General features: G+C 37.2%; 1 protein-coding gene across 1 annotated transcript in view; it reads right to left on the bottom strand.

Annotated features, from left to right (window-relative positions):
* The window catches only part of LOC130030660 (uncharacterized), a 47,489-nt gene extending 33,149 nt beyond the window's left edge, over positions 1-14,340 (bottom strand). Inside the window, 1 exon segment of the mRNA XM_056122028.1 lies at positions 14,159-14,340. Within this exon segment, the coding sequence (XP_055978003.1) occupies positions 14,159-14,340 (182 nt within the window).
* Between the last annotated feature and the right edge of the window lie 5,825 nt (positions 14,341-20,165).

Raw genomic sequence — 20,165 nt, 5'->3', positions numbered from 1 at the left:
CCATATTCTGCCTTGTATTAAAATAGTTGTGTTTCTAACTAAGACCCTCCTATATTATAAAATACCTGAAGACAAGATTACATCTTACCATGCTAGTATTTTTGATAATGTTCATATTGCTGTTCCTGATAATTTCTATTGAATGGAAGATGTATTTAACTGATTGACTTATTTGAAAGTTCTAATAGCCATATTGAGAAAAAATGGAGACTTTCAATAGTTTCTTTGGTATGCTTGTTATAAAACTGTTTATTTTGACCTACATTTCGATATAAAGTTGTTTAATTAAGCCAACAAAGTGGGCACGATATAGGAAGAGTGTTAGGAAAGAAAATATTGCAGATTGCACTTGTGAATTTGTTGAGCTCAGGATAAGGAAACAGCATCTGTTCCAGAAATATCTACTAGTTAAGACACAAGAAGTCAAGCATACCTAACCATTCTGCATATCACATTCTTCAAGAGGAAATGCCAAGAAGAAAAGGAGCAATCTACCATCTGCTGTAGCATCTGTTTCATAAGACCTATTTCTTATTTAGTGCCATCAGGGTTTCATTTCTTTAAAATATGATTAGCATCATCAAAGACCTTTAATAAGAGCATATGTTAATATTATCTAATAGCCATTTCAGTTAGTGATAGCTTCTGTATTTTGTGTAACTATTTTACTCTGAACTATGTTCTTTATAATGTGTGTAGTGTAGAAAGAATACAGTCTGTGAATCAGAAGCCCTGAATCTGAGTCCTAACTCTGCCTCTTTGCAAATCACCTTAAGCAATTGCCAACAATTGACCTTAAACCCTTTTCTATGTAAAAATGTAAATATTCACCCCATAGAACCTGAGGTAAAACGTAAGCCCCACGAAAGCAGATGCTTCATTCACTTTGTTCACAGATGCATCCTAAATACACAAATATTTGTTTTATAGAAGAGAGCACCCATTATATAATTTTTGAAAATAGTTATATTAAAATAAAATTGTTGCTATAAAGGTGCTGTGAATCCTTGGTTTAGAGATAAGTAAACTGAGGAGAAGAATGATGACGAGATCAGTTTGTTTTACAAACTGTGGTTTACAAAACACACAGGTGCAGAGCCAGCATCTTAATCCAAACCTTTTAAATTCTAGGTCCATTCTGTCCATGCAACTACACCTTCTTTTCCTTCTATTTCAAACGAAATAATAATTCATTACCTTAATTCAGTGTTTTAAGGATTCAGTCACTGAGTAAATTGCTATTCTATTTTCAGAATATATCCTTATATATTTTTTACATATTAGTTTCAAATATGTTGAGTCAAATCTTCAAGCATATATTTCATGTTTCTTGTCTAAAACAATAAGTATTCATGAGATGACAGTTGCTGAGTAATTTTTAATATGTATTAATATCTTAAAAACATATACTACCAATTAAAATTGTTTGGCTTATCTTCAGTAGTTCAAATTTCCTATTGTTCAGGAAATACTGTCTAGAAGCATCTGTGCTATCTTATGGATCCATGAGCATTTTTTAGAGTCTATTATATATATATGTATATATATAGATATATAATCTATCATTACACGTAATTGTAGGTGGCATATCATGTCTATCACTTCTTTCCAGGAGCATTTCCCCTGGCTCCTCAAGGTGTCTCCCACAGGTACTGTATAGATGCTTATTAAATATTCATCAAAGCTTCCGTTCTGGTTTCCGGACTGAAATGATGAGAGCCAAAGGGATTGTTTGAGTCGGAGGCGGAGTTATCTGTGATTTCTCAGGCACACAAGAAAACCTCCAATTTCTGGTGAGGGGAATGAGGTGGCACGGAGTCAGGGAGAGAGATTGGCAGGGCCAGAGGAGGGTACATCTCTGGGCATCAAGGAATAGTTCCCAGCCAGTGCTCCCTGTGTATGTGGGGTTGGAGCTGCACTGCAAGAGGAAATGGTGGCAGAGGGAATCATGGTCTTCCTGCCTCAGCTGGGCAGATGGAGGAGGAATTCTCCTGCTCTCACGGCCCAGGATATTTGAAAGCCTTACAAAAGTAAGTAGGGCTGGAGCGATAGCACAGCGGGTAGGGTGTTTGCCTTGCACGCAGCCAACATGGCCGACCCGAGTTCGATTCCTCCGCCCCTCTCGGAGAGCCCGGCAAGCTACCGAGAGTATTCCATATGCCAGACACATTAACAACAAAGTCTCCAATGGAGATGTTACTGGGCCCGCTCGAGCAAATCGATGATCAACGGGAGGGCCTTTACTTTACTTTACCTTTACAAAAGTAAGTACATCGTCAGTAGACAATTCATTTACTTTTCTGTTCCTTCCTCTGTGAAGGGATCCAAACAGACCCGGGGAAAGTGGGTTGAATAGATTGTGCTCCATATCTGGGCCTAAATTCTCTTTTTCATTTTTTTTTGGTAACTTCCTTTCTTTCTTTTCCAAAGAATTAACAATATACTTTTCCCCCTTTATTTTATTTTTTTATTGACTCACCAGGAGATACACAGTGACAAAGTTGTTCAAGATTGGGTTTCAGTCATACAAAATTCCAATGTTTCTTTACCAGTGTCCACTTCCCATCACCAATGTCCCCAGTTTCCCTCCTGTCACCCCCACCCCAGCCTGTCTCTATGGTAGACACTTCTCTCTCTCTCTAACTCATTCTCTCTTTCCCTTCTTCCTTCTCTCTCTCCCTTTCCTTCTCCCTTCTTTTGGGTATTACCTCTATAGTTCTTGAGAGGTTATAATGTGTATCTATTAATCTCCTTTCAGCACTCAGTTCTTGTCTGGAGTGTGATCATTTCCAATACACATTTTCACCTGAGCAGGAAAACTGGGATTCCCAAACATAATTCATTATTCCACATTCTGTGACCTAATGCTGCTGGGCTTTTAATATTCTGGGCTCAAACACAAACTTTCTCTCTCTCTCTCTCTCTCTCAATCTCTCTCTCTCTCTCTCTCTCTCTCTCTCTCCTCCCCCAACCCCCAGGAATCCAGCTATTTCATCTGAAAACTTTGCCTTTCAGGCCTATTATAACAACCTAAAGTTTGGAAATTTTATTTTAATCTTTTTTTGGGTCTGTGAGTGAACAGGGACAGAGAAAGGAGAAGAAAGCAAAGGGCCAGGGAGGCATACTATAGGACATTTAAAAGTTTTGTAGCACATTATACATAAGATATCTTCAGTTGACAGTCCCTTAGTTGTTTTTTTTTTAAGTAAAAATAATTCCAATCCTTAGCTTTATTTAGTTATCAGCTTCAAAATCTTGGAACCAATTTTCATACTCTCTATAGGATCCTCAGATACAGAATGGAATTAACATCTCCCCTTGTATAGTAGCATTTTAATTTTGATTAAAAAGTTTTTTCTTATAAGTACTTTTAAGCCTCTCCATAGTTCATTAGCAAGATATTATTACAAAGGCAAAAAAATTAAGGTCAGAGAAATCTCAACCTTTTTTTCTAACTTTAAACATACATATACAGAAAGTTGCACCAGAGTGGAATTGATGAGTCACATGGCAATATAATTTAAGTTTTCTGAGAACTGTCCATACTCTTTCCCACAGGAGTTGTACCAAACAACATCCCCAACAGCAGTGGATGAGAGTTATTTTTTCAACATATCCCCGCTAACACAGATTGTTCCTACTATTTTTGATGGGTGCCATTCTCACTAGTGTGAGATGGTATCTCAGTGTCATCATGATTTGGATTTCTCTGATGATAAGTGATGCTGAACAGTTTTTCATGTGCCTACTGTCCATCCACCTCTCTTCCTTTGAGAAGTGTCTATTAATTTCCTCTCCACATATTTTGATAGAGTTCTTGATATTTTTTTAATCTTTGTGAATGCTTTACATATCCTAGAGATCAAACCTGTATCTTATGTGTTAAATGTAAGTACTTTTTTCATTGAGTTAGATGTCTTTTAGTTTTAGCCCTTATTTCTTTTGCCATGAGGATGCTCTTTAATTTTATATAATCCCATTTATTAATTTTTTATTTTATTGCCTTTGACGGTATTATCAGATGATTGAAGACACCATTGGGATCCAAATCTTGAAGTGTTCTGCCTTTATTTTCCTCAGTGTACTTTATAGTTTCTGATCAGATCTCATGGTTTTTGATACCCTTGAAATTGACTTCTGTGTGAGGCGTAAGATATGTATCCAGTTTTACCTAGCAATTCCACCATTGAAATTCTACCCCCAGGACATAAAAGCACTCTCAAAAGGACATATGAGTCTCCCGGTGGATGATTCCACAACGAAATAGACCACATCATATTCAATCGACGGTTTTGCCTGACCGCTGTCACTGTTGTCCCAAAATTTCGAACGGGATTGGACCACCGTCTCCTTCGTGCAAAATTCTACTTCACAGAGCGGGGAGAAAGGGCTGCAAAGTTCAAAAAGAGAACTCCCAGAAAGACCACCAACTGGGAACTCTTTGGCACTATTACGGCAACATGGGAAGATGCCATTGTTGACAACATTGACAAGGAATACGATCGACTGGTTCAGCACCTCCATGAATGTGCGAGGAACGCCAAGAGAGAGATAGCCACAAAAAAATGCCTGTCTTTGAAAACTCTTGAGCTAATTCGTCAGCGTGGTTTGGCGTATGCCTCAGGCAACCGCAAGCTAACGTCCAAGCTCACAAAGCAGTGCAGAGATGTGATCAAGGAAGACCTCAAAGAGAGAAGAGCAGAAGTACTGGTAGATACGGCAGAAGCTGGGAAAAGTATTCGTTATGCCCTCCTGTCCTTCGCCAACTACAAGACCAAGATGACTGCCCTCCGATGTCCTGATGGATCCATCACATCCTCCAGAACGGCAATGGAGAAGATTATCCATGACTTCTACTCAAATCTCTTCAATAGCCACGTCCACTTGCTGACATACCAAATTCCACAGGATGGATATGTCGTTCCCAACGTTCTCCCTTCTGAAATCCGACACGCCATTTCATTGGTAAAGAAACAAACAGCAGCCGGCCCAGACAAGGTCAGACCTGAACACCTGAAGAACCTGCCGTCAGTACTCATCAATACACTGGCTCGGCTCTTCACTCGCTACCTGTCTGAATGCAAGGTTCCATCCCAGTGGAAAACCAGCAGGACCGTACTACTGTTCAAGAAGGGAGACATCCATGACATTGGCAACTATTGCCCGATCTGCCTATTGTCTGTCATCTACAAGTTGTTCACTCGAGTCATCCTAAATAGGATTGGCAGAACACTAGATGAAGTACAACCATGCGAGCAAACCGGGTTCCACAAAGGATTCAGCACCATCGACCATATCCACTTAATAACCAAACTCATTGAGGTTTCTTGGGAGTTCAAGATGCCGCTCTGTTTAACGTTCATTGATTTAAAGAAGGCCTTTGATCTGTTGAGATGGAAGCGGTCATTGAAGCCCTAGCCAATCAGGGTATTCAAGCCCAATACATCAAGATCCTCCGTGAGCTGTATTGTGGATTCACTACCAGGATCTCACCATTCTACAAAGAAGTGATCGTTGATGTCAAGAGAGGGGTGCAGCAGGGTGATACCATTTCACCGAAACTCTTCAGTGCCACCCTCGAGAACATCATGTGACCACTGGAATGGGAAGGAATGGGAGTGAAGATAGATAGATGGTCGGCAACTACACCACCTCCGCTTTGCTGATGACATTGTTTTAATAACACCAAACATCAGCCAAGCGGCACAAATGCTGGCCGACTTTGACCGTGAGTGTGGAAAGGTAGGACTACAGCTGAATCTTATGAAGACAATGTTTATGAGAAACAGCCTCGTTCCTGATGCCCCATTTACTCTCAACCAAACGACCATCTCCAAATGCAACAGCTATGTGTACCTAGGTCGAGAAGTCAACATGACAAATGACCTGGCACCCAAGCTGCGCAGGAGGAAGAGAGAGGCTTGGAACACCTTCAAGAACGTCGAAGAAATAGTTAAGAGGACGAAGAACCTCCGGCTCCGGGCACATCTCTTTGATTCCACTGTTCTTCCTGCATTAATAAATGTCTCAGAGACCTGGGCCCTATGCAAACAGGATGAGAACGCTATTCAGGTCTCCCAAAGAAGAATAGAAAGAGCTATGCTTGGAATATCACGTTTCACCAAATGAGAGAAAAAATCCAGAGTTCCGACATCCGTCGTCGATCAAGAATCAGGGACGCTATCTCATTTGCCAAGGTGTCAAAAATCAGATGGGCTGGTCACGTAATGAGATTTTAAAGACGACCGCTGGACTAGAGCTGTTACTGACTGGATTCCACGGGATATCAAAAGACCGCGTGGCCGCCCACCTACCAGATGGTCAGACTTCTTCGTCAAGATCATGAACGATCGGTTTGAGGCTCTTCATGTTCCCAGAGCGAACAGATGCCACTGGGCTACACTAGCACGCGACAGGGACAAATGGAGACGTTCCTGGCAACTGCTTGAGCAAATCGACGACTAACGGGAAGTTAAGTGATTAAGTGATTATAATAGCTAAAATATGGAATTAACCTAGGTGTCCAATGACAGATAAATGTCCTATACATACAGTATGGAATACTCTGCAGCTGCAAAGAATGATGAAATCATACAGTTTGTTGCAACCTGGTTGGAACTGGAAGATATGTTGAGTAAAGTGAGCCAGAAGAAGAAAGGCAAACAGGATGATATGACTTATCTGTGGTACCTAGAATACTGGATGAGGAAATGTACTGTAGTTAAAAGGGGAATGCCTAGATCACCCTGACCCCAGTGTTTGGAAAGTAGAAAGACAGAAAATGAAAGAAATTAAGGAGAATAGAAGAGAATGGGAAGTAATGGGTGAACAGGCATCAGGGTTATGTTATACTGGTGTTATAGGTGAGTGGTAAAGCCATGTATCCAAAACACAGACTCAACAAAACTGAAAATATGAGATCTAAGCTGCAACCACTGAAACTTTTTAATGTATCTGTCAGGTTGACAGGTGAGGGTGGAGTGGGGGTTGTGGTGGAGATGAAATCTGGGAACACTGATGGAGGGAAGTTGACACTGGTGGAGGGATCGGTGTTGAAATATTCTAAGCCTAAAACTCAATGATCTATAACTTTGCAAACCACAGTTCTTTAATTTAAATAAAAATGAAATAAGGACAAGCATAATATTTGTGTTTTAAAATAATACTTGATTTACTGAACATAAATGTCAAAATCTAGTTTTAAGCTTTTTATATCCAACTATTTTATATCATATAGATAGATAGATAGACATACACATATATCCTTTTTCTACCTACCTAGGTTTCAGGGCCACAGCTGTTGGTGTTCATAGCTTATGCCTGACTCTGAGCTCAGAGATCACTTCTGGAGAAGATCAGGGGATCATATGTGGTGCCAGGAATTGAACCAGGTCAGGTGCATCAAGTCTTTACTGTCTTTCTGTCATCTATCATATTTTAAAATCAATCTTTTAAATTAAAAAGCACCATTTTCTTTTACTTGTTTCTGGATTAAATTCTATTTATTTTGAGAAGATTCAATTCTTCTAAACAATTTTTTTATTGGTTCACATCTGTTTAGGGTTACTTCTTGATCAGTGTGCAGGGACTCATCCCCAGCAGTGCTATGACCAATCACACAAGGATCTTGTGGTGCTGAGAATTAAACCTCAGTCTCCTTCATGCAATGTATGTGTTCCAGTCTCATTTCTGATCATCTAAAATTTTTTTACATTGTCAAATAATGTTTATAAAAATTAGACATAAATGATACTTTCACTTTTCAAATGTTCAGTAACTCAAGTGAACAAATTACTCATGAACTTTAACAACTATTACAAACTTAGTAAGTTAAGCTTACAAGGAAACAAATCATCTTAAACATTTTACTGTTGTTTGCAAACTCAGCAATTCCTCTTCTACTGAAGACCTAAAATTACTACTCAATAAGTCACATTTCTGTTGACATTTGAGATAGGTCATCTCAAAATGAATGCAAAGAAGCATGAATGGTAAGGGTTGCTATATTCCATGAATCTAGAAACACTGGCTTCCCACAGCTGTATTGCCACTTAGCCAAATTAAAAGTTTCACCAGTTTGAAGAATTAGATATTTCAGTGTTGGATAATTCAGATATTTCATATTTAATGGCTAAAGTCTTTAGGCAGAGCTTGAGAACTTTAAACTTTCAATGTAGTTCTATAAAAGATAAGAGGACTGGAGTTGCTATCATCATTGCTTTGACATGTGAGGGCAACTTCAGTAGTGGTTGCAGGGGCCATGCTTGCTGGGACTCAAATTCAGGGATGTGCAAGGATGTGGTCACTTGAAACATACCTCTAGTCCCTCAGTATTTTAAAGTCACTGTGTACGGGGGCGGGGGGGTTGGAATTCTCTGGAGCTTGTCTCTGCATTCCTTTTCTTTAGTTCTTTCCTGTTTCATATTTTATCTTCTTGATCTCTTACAGAATACAACATGTTTTTATATCCTAATTAGTTTGCACTATTTTTCAAGATAAGATCTTCCAAGTTTTTTGTTTTGCTTTGTTTTGCTTGAAATAATTTTATTTTGGTTGCTTCTCAGCTGCAGCTCTATAGTCAATTATGTTCAGAGTGTCCCTTTACAGTTTTTCTAATGCTTCAGTAGATCTGTCAAGTCTATTAATAAGTTTTCCAAATGCCCAAACAGTTCCAAACACTGTCAGTTCCTTTTTCTTCCCAGCTCTGCAGAGCTCTCTTGAAGGTCTCTGTCCCTGCAGCACCCTGGAAGGCTGTTCTCTGGCTCAGGGCAAGCTGTTCTGAGATTTCCCTTTGTTCTCCTTTTATTCAGGTACCCTATTTTCTGGCTTCCCACTTCTTTTTCTTTCTTTCTGCAAATTATTATTAATTTTTAAATTAAAAGGCTGTGATTTATAAAGTGATTGATAGTTGAGTTTTTGATATATAATGTTTCAACACCACCACCAGAGTTAACTTCCCTCCACCATGTTCTCATATTCTATTCTTACCCGCAACTCTGCCCCATTTCCTGCCTGTCAACCTGATGGGCACATTACAAATTTTCAATGGTTGCAGCTTAGCTCTCATTTTTTCTTTGTTATCGTGTCTGCTTTTTTGATATATAGTTATAGCACTCATGCATCTCAGCAGTATAACAGAAACCCTGGCCCCTGTTTACCCTTAACTTCCTTTCCTCTTCTTCCCCCCTTGATTTCTTACCTTCCCTGTCCTTCTCCTCTATAATGCTGGGGTCAAGGGTGAATTAGACATCCTCACTTTACTACAGTCAATTTCCTCATCCAGTAATCTTAATACCACAGATAGATGAGATCATCCTGGGTTTGTCTTACTTCTTCTGGCTTACTTCACTCGAACCAGTATCTTCCAGATCCAACCAGGTTGCAGCAAATTGTATGATTTCACCATTGCTTGCAGCTGCATAGTACTCCATTGTGTATGTACATATACCACATTTTCATAATCTTCATAATCCAGTATGCTAGTTCCCTTTAGTCATTTTGCCAGTAACCATTCTCTGTTGCCCTCCACTTTTCAAAAGATAGTGGACAATCCCTATATACTTTGGTCTCTTATAATGTCATTTTAACAGAATTAGTATTACGTTTAACCAAAAGTTTCTAATTCCATTTAAGATACATGTAAAAAATTTACACAACATGATTCATAAACTCTAATTCATTTAAAGTCTCTTTGCTCTTGGGGCTGAATAGATAGTATAGCATTAGGGCACTTGCCAACCTCGATTCAATTTTCAGCATTCCAAAAGGGTCCTGAACACCACCTGGAGGGATGCCTGAACCTAGAGCTGGGGGTAAACCCCAAGTACCACCACGTGTGACCAAAAATTTAAAAAAAAACACCAAACAACTTTTTGCTCTTAATACTTCCTTACCATTAGAATTTTCAAAAATAAAAAATGCACAGCCAACTGATTGTAATATACTAACCAACCAAATAATCACTGGCTGGGGCCCCCATTGTCTATAAGATAACTATTGTTCCTTAACAAAATAAGGCATTAAAATATTAAAAATTAGAAAAAAATAAAATACTAAAATTATAAAATAATTATCAGTAAAAATAAATTTTAAAATTTTAAATTATTTTTAGAGCATTACAAAGCTATTCATGATTGAATTTCAGTCATACACTATCCCAACACCCATCCCTCCACCAGTGGACATTTCCTGTCACCAATATCCCCAGGTTCCCTCCCATCACCCCCCCCATCCCCCACCCCTGCCTGACTCTATGGTAGATACTTTCTTTTTCTCCTTCTCCTTCTCCTTCTTCTCCTCCTTCTTCCTCCTCTTCCTCCTCTTCCTCCTCCTCCTCCTGCTCCTTCTCTTCCTCCTCCTCCTTCTTCCCGCTCTCTCCTCTTGAGCATTGTGGTTTGTAATATTGACACTGAAAGGTTATCGAGATATCACTTACCTACTTTTAACAGTCAGATCTTGTCCAGTATGATCATTCCCAGCTATTATTGTCATAGTGGTCTTTACTCTATCTTACCTACCCTCAGCCCCACACACATTTGTGGTTAGTTCCAACCATTGACCAGTCCTCCTAACCCCCGCTTACCCTCGCCATGGATATTCTTCTTCTACTGTATATACATATGTGTATATACATATATATTTTTACATACCGCAAATGAGTGCAATCATTCTATACATTCTATATCTGTCCATTTCCTTCTGACTCATTTCACTCAGTATGATACTCTCCATGTCCATCCATTTATAGGAAAATTTAATGACTTCATTTTTCCTGACAGCTGCATTATTGATGATTATAAAATTATTGTCAATAGAAATAAATTTTTAGTGTCATTAATAGATGCTGACTGCTAAACAACAAGGCCTGATAGAACCGCATTATAGCAATAAACATTAATAAGTTTCTTGATTAGCTGAAGAAGCATGATGCCCCAAACTGGAATGACTCTACCCAAAACATTTTTGTTCATTTTACTGAGAGTTACTCTAATATTAATTTTCCAAACTAGGAGTATTTTGGTATAAGGGGGAAGTTATCAATTATGGAATGTTAGGTGTGAATCAGAATTCTGTAGGCAAACTAGAGCACAAGGTTTTCCTTATTGATAGACTAGAGAAATATCTAGAATTAGAGCAGAGAAATTGGGGTAAAATTCTGGAATATATTCTGGATATTGAAGGTTTTGCAATAGAAGAGTCAGGGTTATAGGGTTATTTACTCTTTTTTTTTTGTGGGAAAGTGAAAGTGGCTTAAAATGTCAGGGGATCCAGGGCCAATTTCAGAGATAGTCATTCAACCTGACTGGAAGATTTTATACTTGGGTCTACAATTTTGTGCCGCTTGCTCAGAGGTGCTGCCATGGGTCATACCCAGTGAGCTGGGGGAAAGGATTAGGGATCAAGGTTCAAACTTGCTCTTGCCTCATCATTGCCCTATCTCCCTGACCACTTTTTTGATGAGAAAAGTAGACAATACATTGATTCTTCCCAAGGCAAATAATTCAAATCAATTAGAGTGATTTAAAAAAAATTATAAAGACTGAATTTCATTATCATGTAGAACTAAGTTTATTGTTTATTAACTTTCTAGAAATAAAAATTTTCTCTCTACTTAAAGTTACTAAGTTGTGTTTTAGTGGAAATTATACTCATATTTGATTTAGGGACTCTCTATAAAGTGCCTTTATTAAGAAGTAAAGAAATCCAAACGACCCCTTGTCATTTCAAGGACAAGTACTGTGTACCTCTTTGTCTTTGTATGATTTTGATATATTGTGCTGCATTTATAAACAAGTAGCACCCTTTTTGATAGACAGTTTTTCTATAATTGTTGAAACTTAGTTATGAAAAATTAATTATACAATACCTGTCAATACAAATAACTTATCAGGCTATCCTAGAATCATTTTCATCTTTATTAGTTATTTACAAAATTAAACATTTTGGCAGTTTCTTTTTCAACCATATGAGTGATATTGAATTGTGGTATCTCATTTGAGTTTTGTCTCATCTTGTTCCTGAAATACATTTAAAAAAATAAGAGCAATGACTGGCAGTTTGGCTGGATGGGCGAGGTGCTGTGTGCCCAGGGCCCCTCTGAGATACTTAGCCTGGAATGTTAGGTGTTTGGATCCATGATACAGTATTTGGGCCCAGTGGTGCTTGAAGGCCACCAGGGCCACAGCTAGAGGGGATGGGATCAAATGCAGGCAGTTGCACATGCTGGGCACATACTCACCACTTCAATACTTTTGTATGAGTTAGTTTCAGTTTTGAGAAATTGTTCTATCATATGTGTGTGCATGCCTGTACACCACTACATATACATGCATACATGCAATGCCAGAAAATGTAACGAGATAACAGAAATGTTTCACTTAAATGTTTGCATTTAAATACTGATGTCTCAAAAATAACTTGCCCTAAATTTGATAATTTCATAAACTTTTTCAATTTTGCTTTTCAATAATTTTTGAGATTTATTGAAAGGAATGATGATACTGATAATTATTCTTAAAGGACTCTCAAAAATTTCCTTTTTGTTTCTGACATTTTCACAGTGGCATTTTCATTTAAAAAATTGAGTCAAATAAAAAAATGCCAACTGGGGTCAGAGTGATACTACAGTGGTTAGGGCATTTTCTTTGCCTGCGGCTGACCTAGGTTCAATCCCTGGCATCTCATATGGTCCCCTGGATACTGCCAGGCATAATTCCTGTGTGCAGAGCCAGGATTGATCTCCAAAAGCAAACATAAATGATTAATAAATAAGTGAATAACTTTTTTTAAATCCATGAACTCTTATGGCTAAGCTGTGTAGTTAATTTTAGTTATATAAAATTAATTGTATATTAAATTATAAGCTAATCAAATGATAAACTGCTGAAGAGTAAGAACTATTATGTTGACACTCAAGACATTGATAAGCCGATATCAACAGAAAAGTATTTGAAATATTGTATTTGATGGAATTTCGAATCAGTATTTTTTATGCAAGGTATGTTTAGAACCAATTACCACTTAACTGTAACATTGCCTATTATAAAAATATTATTCTAGAAGCTGGTGGGGTTTTGTGTTTTGTATGAAATTCTGCTAAAAATCAAACAAATTTTTATTGCTTAAACAATCTTTTTTGCTTCTTTTAATAAAGAATTATGAGTTAATTTACTAAAAAATAGTTAAGAGTTTACTTGGGAGTTTAAATATGCTTGTTAAATATATTGTTTAAATATGCTTGTCATATATAAATAATACAATATTTTGGACCTTAAAATAATTCAGGCATGCTAAAACCAATTCTAAAGAGGTGGGCAATATAGTCAGCGAATAAATTCAACAAGTACACTAATCTGCTATGATACTGCTTTCATATTAATGCCTTAATTATAGTATCAGTTGTGTATAGCTATATTATAGTTTATAACAAAGCACAACTATTAGAATAATTTAGTAATGTTCTGGTAATAGATCATAGAGATAGTTTTTAAATTTTTTATTTATTTTAATGTAGAAAGTACTACAACTGTTGATAGAATTCTAGAATTAGAGTTGATTACATAACAAAGCTCTATTATTAAAATCAGTAAATAGAATTAAATTAATTAAATTAATATTAAAATAATATTAAAATCAGTAAGTCTAAAAATCAATTTATGTGAAAATTGTTATATCTGATCACAGTGTCAAGTTCTTGTCTAGCATTTATTAATCTTCTTGTTGCAGGGGCTAGAGTGATAGTACAGTGGTGGTAGGGTGTTTGCCTTGCATGCAGCCGACCCAGGTTTGAACCCCAGCTTTTCATATCCTGAGCACTGCTGGGAGTAATTTCTGAGTGCACAGCCAGGAATAACTCCCTTGCATCCTTTGGCAAGTGTTTGCTGCTAGTTGAGCATCTGTGTTATTGTTTTATTTGAGTTTAGTTGGCGTCTGTTACTTTACCATCTAATTTGGTGTGCTTGTACTGGCATTTTAGTACTAAGAAATTAGAAGGTGGCTAGAAACTTCAGGATCGATGGTCTGTGCCAATTAGTTGACATAATGGTGGCTGTGGGAGATGGGCCTGGCTGCAGGACTTCCGGAAGCATGGAGGGTTGGGGGGAGATTACCCAACCCAACTTCAAAAGACACCGGAGTTTTCAGCCTGGGCACCAAGTACCTGAAATTATTCGCAGTTTGGCATCTCCGCAGAGAATATTCATGAGGCGGTGGAGTTGAGTCCGTGGTGTGACTGCAGTGGTAGGTTGTGGGTGCAGCTGCTACTGGAGCTTTGAGTGGATGGGTATTCAGTCCAAGGGTGCTGGGAGTTTTCAGCTGCAGGGACTGATGGATTCCGTACATTTTAGCTGCTTGGCATGCATCTCTTGGGAGATTTAGTTGTGAATTGGGAGAGGTGGTGGCTGTGGAAGGTGAATGTGGCTGCCAGAGTTTCTGGAATTATGGGGGTTGTGGAGGTTCCCAGTCCCAACTCTGAAAAACAGCAGAGCACAGACAGATTTAAAACTGTGAAATTTTACCAACTTGACTTCTTTACTAAAGCAATTCATGTATGCCATAGATTGTACTAGCAAAAAAAAAAATGCAAACGAGGTACATAGTTTTCAATTGATTCAGTAATCAAATCAAGTTCAGTAAAGCAAATTCTGGGATTTTCAGTTAGAAAAAAAACCCTCGTGCAACACTTCTTTTGTTGTTGTTGTTGTTGTTGACGGTGGTGGTGGTGGTCCACATCTTACAGTGCTCAGAACTTAATCCTGATTCAGTACTCAAGGATCACAATGGTGCTTGAGGAACCATAACGTTGCCAGGGATCAATCTGGAGTTATCCCAGCAAGGCAGTTACTTAACCCCTGTAGTAATTTTTTGGCTCATCTCATAACATACCTAAAAATGATAAAGAACAAGTTGAAAAAGTAATGTTTGTTTAAGTTTACCTTGTAAGTATAAATATATAAACTTGTAGCTACAGAGAAAATTTCCAAAGAATAGATGTGTAAAGGAAAGGTTAAGTGGAAGAAAATAAGGTTTTTTATTTGTTTTATTTTATATATTTTTGACTTGTTTTAAAAAATTCACAAGCTATGTTAGAATTACTTTAAAAATAATTTAAAAATAAGATTCTAGCAAAGATACTAATAGGCATTTTACAAAATAAATAAACATTTTCAGCAAACTTACATAATTAAATGTGCCAATATTTTAGTTCTGTTGCCAAATTTTAAAAAGATGTTATCCTAAGGATGACTTTCTTTCAAGAACCAATTTGTTTATAATGATGTCATGGTTATTTCAGATTATACCTTACTTCATAGTTATAGCTACAGTCAGTATTATCAAAACTTTTAATTTTCATGAGAGCAAGTGTAAAGCAAGTTGGTTGGGTTACCTAGATTTTATTATCCCAAGACAAAAACCAAGATTAATATTGTAAGTTAAAAAATAAAGAGAAATCGGGGCTGGAGAGATAGCACAACGGGTAGGGCGTTTGCCTTGCACGTGGCCGACCCGGGTTTGAATCCCAGCATCCCATATGGTCCCCTGAGCACTGTCAGGAGTAATTCCTAGTACAGAGCCTGGAGTAACCCCTGTGCATTGTCAGGTGTGACCCAAAAAGCAATAAATAAATAAATAAATAAATAAATAAGTAAATAAATAAAATAAAGAGAAATCACATAGTTATCTGTGGAAACATGCCTTCCTTCACTTTATTCTCGATGTCCTACAATCATTGAACTTACCTACTATAAACTCATAGTAGTTTTAAAGAAATAACTTTTACAATCTGACCCAAACATGAAGCAACACTTATATGTAGCTTCTCCCATGCTATTCTAAGTGCTACAATCTTTTTTGACTTTCTTTGACTTCCTATCAATCTTCATCAAAACAGGGTATCAAAATCTGTATCAAAATTCAGGCTACTAGACCTGAGTTTTCTTGGGGCTATTAAATACACTTCAGTCTTTACATTAATGAATAATGTTCCACAGGCAGTGAGAAGAACTTCCTATTCTATTTGAGCATTTTCAGCACTGTATATATAGGTATCTGACTAATTAAACTTGGTTTAATGGAATATGGAAAGGTGAACAATAAGTAAACAGCTGTTGATAATGAAGAATTTTTATGTTGCTAAATGTTCATCAGTGATATATTTTTTAAATTAGAAATAGAACCAGCCCTTTTAAACTAGTTGCCTTTGGGTCAGATTCAACAGGCAGATGTATGTGTTTGACTGCATAATTTTTTTTTAAATAATTAAAACACATTTCACTCTGATTTCTAATGCTGATCATGGTAGGGTTTTATACATAAAAGATTCTATACCACGTCCTCTGCCAGTACCAGCTTCCCTCTGTCAAGTGGTTCTCCCCCACCTTATATTTCTCTCCCATTCACCTTGCGATGCTAAGCTTCCTATTGAAGACCAATTCTCAGTGTCTCTTGCCTTTGGGCATTTGTTGTTTTCTTTCTAGTTTTTTTTAAATCCCTAATATAAGGGAGATTATTATGTTTCTATCCCTCTCCTTCCAACTAACTTTAGTCAGTTCGACACTCTCCAGATCTATCCATTTAGTAGCAAGTTGCATGATTCTTTTTCTTATACTTATTTTTTAAATCTTATTTTTATAAGATAGATCACAATATTTGATTACATTTAATATTCAAACACCAGTCCCACTACCATTACACCTTCCCATCACCATATTTGGGATATTTCCATCTGAACTCCAATCCCTGACCCAAAGCAGAACTGAAAGAATTTATTTTGTATTGTTTGTAATGAATAAACCGCTGAAAAAGCTACAAAAAACTTTCCTTAGAGGATAGTGTGTGAAGATTGATGTATTTCACCCAGGGGTCATTAAGCCCTTTTATATGATATTACTAATGTGTTGTTAAGGGTTGAGACTTGTGTGCTGATATCTATCTATCTATCTATCTATCTATCTATCTATCTATCTATCTATCTATCTATACCATCTACGTTAGACCCCTTCAATTGTGGTACACTACTCCTGGAGTACGAGTGGTGTGAGGTATGATAGGTTTACTTGTGGGTGAGGCTCGGCCCAAATGTATGGGGAGTGACTGTGAGCTTGGCAAGGGTTGAGTTCTGGAGGTTTTTGCCTGCCAAGGATGAGTCCCTTGGGGCAGGGAGGGGCCCTTGGGGCAGGTACAGGTCCTTCTGTATTTATATACACCCCCTTTCCATTTACATCTACTTGTCTATTTCCTGAAGAAATTGGGAGTGCCATGTGTTTTTTTTTAATTTTTAAAAAGTTGTTCATAATAATTTATTACATTCAATAGTCCAATACCAATTCCACCACCATTACCCCTTCCCACCACCATTACTTTGCATTTTCCCACCACCACCCAAGCCTGACTCAAAGGCAGATCCTAAATAATTTATTTTCTATTTCTTGTTATAAATAATCCACCAAAATGATCCAAAAAGGTTTCCTTAGAGGAAAATGTGTGAAAATTGTTTTATCTCACCTTGGAGCTATTAAGTCCCTGTATAAGAGATCACTAATATGTTACAGTTGAGCCTTGTGTGCTAATATCTATATCTATGCTTTTTACTTTTTGATCAAGATCAAAAATGCCTTCTACTTTACATCTCATTAAATGTGGTGTGCTACTCTAGGTACATAAGTGGCATAAAGTATGAGATGTCACTCCAGGAATTCTAACATTTTTAATAGAGCTGGACTTAAATTTCTAACTGGATGGTGTTTGGGGGGTCTGGAAGCATCCCTGCAGTGTGTTGCTCTCTCTGAGATTTATTTGTAAGCTCTGGAGCATGGCAATTAATGAACTTATATGCACCCAGAGGCAGCTTGTGAGTGTTATTTCTAGGGTCCTGGAAGCAGAAGGAGATGGGGGGGTGGGTGCTGACTCTTGACTCCATGTGAGCCTGGAGATTTCAGTCATAATACCTGCATACCTGGGTTTTTCGTGGATTCAGAGAATGCTGTATGTTTTAATAGAAAGCATTTTTTGAGTAATCATTTATTGTGAACAACTTTATAAAAAGTAAAATTTAAAAAATATAAAGAATTTTTGCTATTTAATAGCATTAAATTACTTTTGTATGTGGTACAGCTTGTTTGACACACTTTTAGAAGTGGCAAAATTACTGATTGTCCAAAATAACATTCTCAGGAAAGGAAGGACTTTGGAGGAATCATTAAGTGTACTAGTTATGTAGTTGCTATTAGTGACTGAAATTTTTTAGGTTTTGTTTTTTTTAAGAAAGTGAGACAATTTGATGGGTTATTTTATTGTTTTGTTTGAACATAAAGTTATATGGAAAGACAATTCGAGATGCAGCTAATGGGAAGACTCTGTAAATTGAGAACCAGGGACTGATCTTGGTTTCTTCACATAGAAACTAACTTGGGTTTAGTCTTGACATCTCTCTCAAAGATCATCTATTCTTTTGGAAAGAACGATATAAGAGGGGCTAATAAGCCTGTGGAATCTGCCCTTGAACTGAGTTTTTAAATGTGCATCTTTATTCTTAGGCAAGATTCCTATTTTACAAAAGCAGGAATTTTGTCATATATAAAGGAAAGTAATTATAGAAGACTTCAACTTAAAGTGAAAGTTGAGTAAGATAGAATCTGATAAAAATTCAATAAGTAATTCTCTTTATCACTTTCTTTCTCTTTCTTTTATAGAAGTAGTAGTAGTTTTGTAATAAAGGTGTTAGGTTATTGGCATATTAAAGGTCAATTGGTATAAAGAGGAAAGTTAGGTAGTTTATATATAGCAAAAGATTATAATGGAAAACTTGCATATTGTATGAAGGAATATCTGGATCAGGTAACATACTTGAAGGGATAAAAAGAAGTAAAAATGACATGTTCATTGTTTGTTATAGGTATTATTTGGTTAGATCTATCTATCGTATCCTCAATAGGGTAGGCACTGACATATGTTTAAGGAGTAGTGATGGACTCCAATTGAAGAAATTATTACAGAAGAATGCCAATAAAATATTATAGAATTACTATAGAGTAAATGGTATCAGGGAAAGTTACTCTTAAAATACAACCAGAAAACAACAATGAATGCTATGAAAATCTTACCAACTCATCACTTAGAGTATATCTGTTAAACCTAAATCCCTGCATTTCTGAAGACAAGTGGCCAAAAGTCCAAGATGGTAGAATAGAAAGAGAGATTGAAGCTTCACTCAACACTTGGACAAAGCAGAGAACTGTGGAGTCATTTCAGTGAGAATTGCAATCTAATCAGGGGGATGGTCTTGCTTTTGTGGGCACTCAAATTTATAGGTCTCCAGTGAGCTCCTTCATGAACTAGGTAAATGAAGCCTGCATCACTTCTCCATTCAGGAGGTCTGCCTTTAGACCATACTTCAATAAGCTTCAGTAGCCTTAGTCTATATAAATTAGCCCTAAACTCAGGCCATCAGTAAAGGAAGAATCCCGAGTCTGCGTAATTATAGTCCAAGTAAAGAAAGGGCCCAATCTCTGAGAAACATGCCAGTCTAAAGGGCTACAGTGAGCTCCTTTGTGGAGGGGAGAAGAATCCTTGTGGCTCCCAGGCTGAGTATATTCACTATGGCCAACTTGTTCCCGTAAACAGACAGATGTGGCAGGTGTCTGGTTCCTCCCAGCATCTTCAGAGGCAAGCTTCCACCAGGACCTTAGAGTCATCATAGTTTTCAGGCAATCAGAATGCTCTAAAAAGGATGAATTATGTAAGAAAACATGAGCATAATGGGTATCTTAGAAGATGATGCAAGATGAGACAAGTGTACAGAAAGTCTATTTAAATAAGTAATAACAGAGAACTTCCCAAGCCTAGGGAAATAACTAGCTGTAGAAGTACAGTAAACTGATAGAATACCAAATTCCAAAATGCAAAAAAATAATACTCTGCCAAGACACATCATCAATAAATTATAAAGCATAAAGAAAATGTATTGAAGACTGCTAGGAAAAATAAGATCAAACTCTGATCATATTTCTTTGCAGAGTCTAAAGGCTAGGAGAAAGTGGAATGACATAGTCAAAATTCTGAAAGATAAATATTCCAGCCAAGAATATGCTATTCTGTAAAATTATTATTGAATATGGCATAAAAATAAAGGTCTTCCCAGAAATACTAACAGATTTTATTATAACAAA

This window comes from Sorex fumeus, unplaced genomic scaffold (assembly GCF_029834395.1).
Source record: "Sorex fumeus unplaced genomic scaffold, SorFum_2.1 ptg000044l, whole genome shotgun sequence".
Lineage (NCBI taxonomy): Eukaryota > Metazoa > Chordata > Mammalia > Eulipotyphla > Soricidae > Sorex > Sorex fumeus.
This window is presented reverse-complemented; position numbering and strand designations above follow the sequence as displayed.